This window comes from Priapulus caudatus, unplaced genomic scaffold, assembly GCF_000485595.1.
Source record: "Priapulus caudatus unplaced genomic scaffold, Priapulus_caudatus-5.0.1 Scaffold150, whole genome shotgun sequence".
Taxonomy (NCBI): domain Eukaryota; kingdom Metazoa; phylum Priapulida; class Priapulimorpha; order Priapulimorphida; family Priapulidae; genus Priapulus; species Priapulus caudatus.
The window spans coordinates 193,312-201,294 of record NW_014577211.1 but is presented as its reverse complement, the minus strand read 5'-3'; the positions used below and the strand labels follow the sequence as shown (position 1 = coordinate 201,294).

Sequence of the window (7,983 nt, the reverse complement as noted above, 5' to 3'; positions counted from 1 at the left end):
TCACCCAGGACTGTCGTCTTGCATGCGTTCACCCGTGCGTGCGTTCACTTACATCCCGTGCGTGCTTTGCGTGCTTGCGTGCGTTTTACTCGTGCGTGCGTGCGTGCGTGTGCGCTGGCGTAGAGGCGGTTGACACTTGTAGCGATGCAGACGCCGTGCGAACGGCCGCTAGAGAGCAGCACGTACGTGGCCTGCGCGGCACGGACGCCTGTCGAAAACACAACATGGCGGCTGCGACGGTGGCGGCGAGCGTTGTCGGGCGTCTGCTGGCAGTCGCCTGCCTCCCGCTGCCGCCGTGGTGTTTTGAAGCAGTGTTCTGTAGAAAGACGGGCTGGAGGCTAGAGTTTCTGCATCTCTCTACTCTCCCTCTCTCTCTCTACAGCAGCATACGCTCGCAGCTCGTGTTGTCTGTATTATTTCCCTTAGTCGGTCGGTCGATCATCATCATATGTTATATATATACTTATATATATATATATACATATACATATATATATCTCGTATATTGTAGTATTGCACTGTATGTACATGTGGTAGCGTAGCTACACGGTAGAGGACGGAGTCTGCGCATGCGCGGTTGGCGGGAGTTTACGTGCGCGCCGCGTTCTAGACACGCGACGACGATGACGTCACTCCGCGATGATGACGTGGCACCAATATTTTTATACCAAGTAATCGTAAATAAAAAAAGGCGAGAGAGGGCGCCACGTTGCCGGCGGGCGAGAGAAGACGTGCGGGGGGATTCTTTTGCGTGGGCTTTGCGGGGTAAAGAGTTATCGAGCATGGATGCCCGTTTTACAGTGTATGTTTGGCGTCGACAGGATCTGCTTCCCCTCCATTCACCGTCAGATGGCGGTGCGTGTGCGCTGTCGTGTCGGCTCTCCTGCTCACTGCAGACTCCCGGGCGTGTTTTCTATCGCGCCCGCTTGATGGCGGACGGGCGTGGCGCTGTCGATAGCGAGCGTGTATTTTTTTGGCTTACGGTAGTAGTTTACGGAGGCGCACGTCCGTCCGTCCGCCCGTCTGCGCGCGCCTTGTCATCCATCACTCCCGCTCGTCTCTCTCCTGCTTCGTCCTTCTCTCCTCTCCCGTTCGTCCCTTTCCCGTTCGTCCCTCTCCCGCTCGTCCCTCTCATCTCCCGTTTGTCCCTCTCCCGCTCGTCCCTTTCTTCTCCCGCTCGTTCCTCTCCTCTCGCGCTCGTCCCTCTATCTCCTCTCCCGCTCGTCCTCTCTTCTCCCCTCGTCCATCTTCTCCCCTCTCCCGCTCGCTCCTCTCCTCTCCCGCTCGTCCCTCTCCTCTCTCCCACTCGTTCCTCTCCTCTCGTTACTGGGACCGATATCCTCGCGTGCAAGAAATGTTTTCTCTCTCTCTCCAGCGCGGCGACGTGAACGCCAAGAGAGGTGCAAGGAAGAAAAGTTGTCCTCGTTCGTTTGCGTATTATGACACCGTGTAATTCCGTGTCTATTATAGCGGCCGTTGTGTGACCGTATATAATTAGTAGTAGACGTTAGATGTTAGCGTGCGTGCGTGCGTGCGTGTTGGATGTCGTATACGGTTTTCAAACGCGTAGTAACTAAAACCGTGAGATGCAGACTAGCGGGGCGGCATGATTGCCTCTGGCGGCGGGATAGCAACGTGACTGCCCTCTCGTGCGGGTTGTTGAGTGTGAAACCTGTCTAAGCTTCTCTTGCGAGCAGTTTCCTGTGTGGTGGTCCTCATCACACGAGGAAGCCAGCTAACACTGCGAAGCGGAAAAAAACCCACGAACTATCTATACGAACTCACGAAATCGCTACTACGAACGGACAAAAATTTCTCATGAACTTACGGAGCAGCGTTCGTCGTCGTTTTTTCCGAATTATTTTTTAGTCCGACTGCTCGTGAATAGTCAGTCGTCGGCTATTGCTTCGTGGTGTAGCATTCACTAGCTCGCCAGCCACGGCGAGTCATTTTTACGGTTTTGTCAGTCACATTCTTCTTCCCCCCCCCTTGTGACGCACCGCGTGACGAGATCTCGCGACTAGGCGTGTGACGATAGAGGAAGTCATGATGTAGTCGGAGCTCCCGTGATCACTAGCCGCGAGATTGTCTGCACGTGTGTGTTCTAGGGATATATCCGATGCAGTCCTTGCACGCTTGGCTGTGCGCGCGTGCGTGTGTGAGTAGGTGTGCGTGTGTACGTGTGTGTGTTGACAGCGGCAGCGTATGTAGGTCGTGTATTTCTCGTATTTCTGTACTTTTCCAATATCGTTATTAAAGTTTTATCTCCAGAATTTTCGTGTCTTTTTGACGGGTTTAATTAATGAGAGCATGCCCTTGAGTGTTGGTCCGTTCTGTCTTAGCTACAGTTCATCGAGTTGATTCTGTCGTAGATGTGGTGGCCAGTCTGGCCAGCTCAACAAGCATACCTAGCATCCTCATACAAACGTGGCTCAGACGTCCCGCGCATCCTCACACAAAGGACCTCAGCATACCCTGCGATACCGCACACTAAACGGCTCAATCATCCCGCGATACCTGGCACACAACGTGGCTCAGGCATCCCAGAATCCTCACACAACAGTGGGCCTCCAGCATCCCAGCGATCTCAAGTCACACGAAACGTGCTCAGCAATGCCATGCATCCCTCACACCAAACTGGCTCCACTCATCCCCGCATCCTCACAAACGTGCTCAGCATCCAGCATCCCTCACACAAACGTGGCTCAGCATCCCCGCATCCTCACACAAACGTGGCGCAGCATCCCAGCATCCCCGCATCCTCACACCCAAACGTTGGCGCAGCATTCCCCAGCATCCCCGCATCCTCACACAAAGTGTGCGCAGCATACCCCAGCATCCCGCATACCTCCACAAACGTGGCGCCCAGCATCAAGCAGCTATAATATACATATATATATTAACCATGGTTATCCATATTATTTCTATGTATCAAACAGACGCGGAGCGGGTTTTGCTTCCTAAAATGGCGGACGTGGCGCTCCATTGCGTACTACACGTCATTGCACGTGATTTCGCATGAGTGGTTTATCTTGGTAGGGACCAATCAAGTGAATCAACATGAATGGCGTACGATTTCTTATTTTATTTATGACGTTCCAAAATACCAACGAATATCAACGGATTTGCAGGTAATTTAATGCGAAGAGCAAGTAGTATCAGTCCGTAAATGCCGCGCGCAAATACGCAGATAGATTTGAGGGCCGTAGCACAGGAAGATGACGGGAAATTCTCGCGCGTAGCAAGGATAGAGATGATGTCCAGTAAGGTGATTGGATAGGATGATGTTAGTTGATAAGATTAAGATAGGACTGGACATAGAGGGGCAAGGCAATTTTTTTGGGGCATGTGAGAAATTGCCTTGAATTTTCTCTAAAATGGATGGGCACCAAGGCAATTTTAAAAGGCATCAAAGCGACTCTCACAATTTGAGAAGGGCACCAAGGCACTTTTGTAAAATAAAGGAAAACTCATAACAAATTAATACATCAACCTCTGCTAATGGAAGTACAGTAACAGGGTTCAACGTTAACTTTTTATTTCACTAGACCATCGGGCTAGTAACTGAGGAAAACCAGATATTATCGCATGATTTTTCTTTACAGAAGAGGCTAGTTGGGTCATACTTGCTGCTACCATATACGCCTACCATATACGCTACCATACCTATGTCCAAGTAGGGACTGGTTTACTTCAGTCATGGCGTCAGCTGGTAACAAGCTAAATATTGGGCAAGAACCTGTATGCCATGCCATAGACTTGGGTGATCTCGACTTCTGTATACTGGTACGCAGTCAAATCTATTCATATAAAAATGTTTTACCTTGTCTGATTCTAGTACCTGCTAAATTCAGTAGCATTGCATCCTAGTAGAAGAAAAATTGTGTGACATCTTTATTTGGCATTTTTAGGAAAGGCTGCGGAAGATGCTAGATGGAACGTTTGACTTCTGGAGAGATTTGGGTAAGATCAAGGGCAGGCAGGGAAGGCAGGTGAAGTTGAATACAAGTTGTATGTGTACATCAATCTATAAAATATTAGTGTGCACATGTGGTAAGAGTTTTTTCTATTGATGTCAATTGACATCGTAACAAAATGAATAATACAATGTGAGTTTACGGGCATGCCATGCTTGTTCTGTGACATTTGCGTGATTTAATAATGTAACACTTGAGTTCTCTTCATCGTTATGCATGGCAGCACATATGCATTACATAAGGTGTGAGTACGTACGTATTTTGGAAGGTGAGAGTAAAGCTGAAACTACTATTTCATCTAGGTGCAGAAATGCGTATTGACAAAGATTTCATGGCAGAGATTCCGATAAAGATTCAGCAAGGAAGGAGTCCCTATGAATTGTTACATAATGGTAACAACATGTCAGCTATTGTTATGAACATGCACATCTGTTGCTATATGATTCATGTCATATGTATTTCGTGTGTTCATTGCTTACGTATTGGGTGCCTACCCAATAAATTTCTTGGAGAAGGAATTCATTAAGATAATTTGAAAATGTTGTTACCAGTATTGTAATTGAGAGGTTTGACATGAAGACAGAGGAACATACAGAGTTCTATTGTCGTAAGAGAAATAATGTTCTAGTTTTGATTTTTGCTGATCTAACATAACTAAGAGCTAACCAGCATCTAACACGTGCTTTTGTAAATAGAGTCTCATCTTTTCAATGCCGCCATACAGTATGGAAGAGCCAAAACAAAACGGTCACCGATCTTTATCTGGTACTGGTGCGCACTGACCACCTGCGAGCTGCCAGGGTCCTGAGAGATCTCGGTAAGCATGTATGACAATATTTCTGAGGAGCTAGCATTAGGTAATCCATGCAGGTTGTTCTGAGACATGTGAAGCTGATCACTGATATGGTAGTCCGATCTGCCAGCTCTACCTACATCACACTGACGTAGTGTGAAGCTAAAGTTGAGAATGAATTATGCATTTCAGCATGAATCACAGTGTTTATGTACTCATGTACTATCAGGAGCGTATAATGTGTGCGTGTGTGCTTGCGTGCGTGCGTGCGTTTACGCGTGCGTGTGTGCTTGCGTGCGTTCACCCTTGCGTGCGTGCGTGCGTTTACGCGTGCGTGAGTGCGTTCACCCATGTGTGCATGCTTGCGTGCGTTCACCCGTGCGTGCGTGCATGCGTGCGCGCTGGCGGCAGAGGCGGTTGACACTTGTAACGATGCAGACGCTGTGCGAACCGGCCGCTAGAGAGCAGCACGTACGTGGCCTGTCGCGACGGACGCCTGTCGAAAACACAACATGGCGGCTGCGACGGTGGCGGCGACGCGTTGTCGGGCGTCTGCTGGCAGTCGCCTGCCTCCCGCTGCCCGCGGTGTTTTGAAGCAGTGTTCTGTAGAAGGACGGGCTGGAGGCTAGAGTTCCTGCATCTCTCTATCTCCCTCTCTCTCTCTACAGCAGCATACGCTCGCAGCTCGTGTTGTCTGTATTATTTCCCCTTTAGTCGGTCGGTCGATCATCATCATATGTATATATATACTTATATATATATATATACATATACATATATATATCTCGTATATTGTAGTATTGCACTGTATGTACATGTGGTAGCGTAGCGTACACACGGTAGAGGACGGAGTCTGCGCATGCGCGGTGGGCGGGAGTTTACGTGCCGCGGCTTCTAGACACGCGACGACGATGACGTCACTCCGCGATGATGACGTGGCACCAATATTTTTATACCAAAGTAATCGTAAATAAAAAAAGGCGAGAGAGGGCGCCACGTTGCCGGCGGGCGAGAGAGGACGTGCGGGGGGATTCTTTTGCGTGGGCTTTGCGGGGGTAAAGAGTTATCGAGCATGGATGCCCCGTTTTACAGTGTATTTTGGAGAATTCATTAGAGATGGGGGTGGGGGGCGTCGACAGATCTGCTTCCCCTCCCATTCACCCGTCAGATGGCGGTGCGTGCGCTGTCGTGTCGGCTCTCTGCTCACTGCAGACTCCCGGGCGTGTTTTCTATCGCGCCCGCTTGATGGCGGACGGGCGTGGCGCTGTCGATAGCGAGCGTGTATTTTTTTGCTTACGGTAGTAGTTTACGGAGCGGCACGTCCGTCCGTCCGCCCGTCTGCGCCGCCTTGTCATCCATCACTCCCGCTCGTCCCTCTCCTGCTCGTCCCTCTTCTCTCCCGCTCGTACCTCTCCTCTCCTGCTCGTCCCTCTCTTCTCCTGCTCGTCCCTCTCCTCTCCCGTTCGTCCCTCTCCTCTCCCGTTTGTCCCTCTCCCGCTCGTCCCTTTCTTCTCCCGCTCGTTCCTCTCCTCTCCCGCTCGTCCCTCTCATCTCCTCTCCCGCTCGTCCCTCTCTTCACCCGCTCGTCCCTCTCCTCTCCCCTCCTCTCCCGCTCGTCCCTTTCCTCTCCTCTCCCGCTCGATCCTCTCCTCTCGTTACTGGAGGCGATATCCTCGCGTGCAAGAAATGTTTTCTCTCTCTCTCTCCAGCGCGGCGACGTGAACGCCAAGAGAGGTGCAAGGAAGAAAAGTTGTCCTCGTTCGTTTGCGTATTATGACACCGTGTAATTCCGTGTTCTATAGCGGCCGTTGTGTGACCGTATATAATTAGTAGTAGACGTTAGATGTTAGCGTGCGTGCGTGCGTGCGTGCGTGCGTGTTGGATGTCGTATACGGTTTTCAAACGCGTAGTAACTAAAACCGTGAGATGCAGACTAGCGGGGCGGCATGATTGCCCTCTGGCGGCGGGATAGCAACGTGACTGCCCTCTCGTGGCGGGTTGTTGGGTGTGAAACCTGTCTAAGCTTCTCTTGCGAGCAGAGTTTCCTGTGTGGTGGTCCTCATCACACCGAGGAAGCCAGCTAACACTGCGAAGCAGAAAAAAACCCACGAACCATCTATACGAACTCACGAAATCGCTACTACGAATGGACAAAAATTTCTCATGAACTTACGGACAGCGTTTGTCGTCGTTTTTTTCTGAATTATTTTTTAGTCCGACTGCTCGTGAATAGTCAGTCGGTCGCTATTGCTTCGTGGTGTAGCATTCACTAGCTCGCCAGCCACGGCGAGTCATTTTACGGTTTTGTCAGTCACATTCTTCTTCCCCCCCCCCCCTGTGACGCACCGTGACGAGATCTCGCGACTAGGCGTGTGACGATAGAGGAGGTCATGATGTAGTCGGAGCTCCCGTGATCACAGCCCGCGAGATTGTCTGCACGTGTGCGTTTCTAGGGATATATCCGATGCAGTCCTTGCACGCTTGGCTGTGCGCGCGTGCGTGTGTGAGTAGGTGTGCGTGCGTATGTGTGTGTTAAGCAGCAGCGTATGTAGGCGTGTATTTCTCGTATTTCTGTACTTTTCCAAGATCGTTATTAAAGTTTTATCTCCAGAATTTTCGTGTCTTTTGACGGGTTTAATTCGATGAGAGCATGCTTAGTGTGGTCCGTCTGTCTTAGCTAACAGATCATGAGTGATTCTGTCGTAGATGTGTGGTCAGTCTGGCCACTCAACAACATCCTAGCATCCTCATACAAACGTGGCTCAGCATCCCCGCATCCTCACACAAACGGCTCAGCATCCCTGCATCCGCACACAAACGTGGCTCAGCATCCCCGCATCCTCACACAAACGTGGCCTCAGGCATCCCAGCATCCTCACACAAACAGTGCCTCCAGCATCCCCAGCATCTCAAGTCACACGAAACGTGGCTCAGCATCCCATCATCCTCACACCAAAGTGGCTCCACTCATCCCCGCATTCCTACACAAACGTTGGCTCAGGCAACCCAGCATTTCTCACAAAATCGTGGCTCAGCATCCCCGCATCCTCACACAAACGTGGAGCAGCATCCCAGCATCCCCGCATCCTCACACACCCAACGGTTTGGAGCCAGCATTCCAGCAATCCCCGCATACCTCACACAACAACGTGGCGCAGCATACCCCAGCATTCCCCGCATTCCTCCAAAACGTGGCGCCCAGCATCACAAGGC

The 7,983-nt window shown here is 50.7% G+C and overlaps 1 protein-coding gene across 2 annotated transcripts in view; it reads left to right on the top strand.

Moving 5' to 3' along the window:
* Positions 1-3,051: 3,051 nt before the first annotated feature.
* LOC106806259 (serine/threonine-protein kinase CDL1-like) overlaps positions 3,052-7,983 on the top strand; it is an 18,649-nt gene continuing 13,717 nt past the window's right edge. Inside the window, exons 1-5 of one of the 2 annotated variants that reach the window (XM_014808136.1) lie at positions 3,052-3,131; positions 3,606-3,786; positions 3,912-3,963; positions 4,280-4,369; positions 4,702-4,794. In XM_014808136.1, coding sequence (XP_014663622.1) covers positions 3,700-3,786; positions 3,912-3,963; positions 4,280-4,369; positions 4,702-4,794 — 322 coding nt within the window. In that variant the 5' untranslated portion in view covers positions 3,052-3,131; positions 3,606-3,699. The remainder of the gene's footprint in view (positions 3,132-3,605; positions 3,787-3,911; positions 3,964-4,279; positions 4,370-4,701; positions 4,795-7,983) is intronic. The other variant, XM_014808137.1, reaches the window with a different exon arrangement.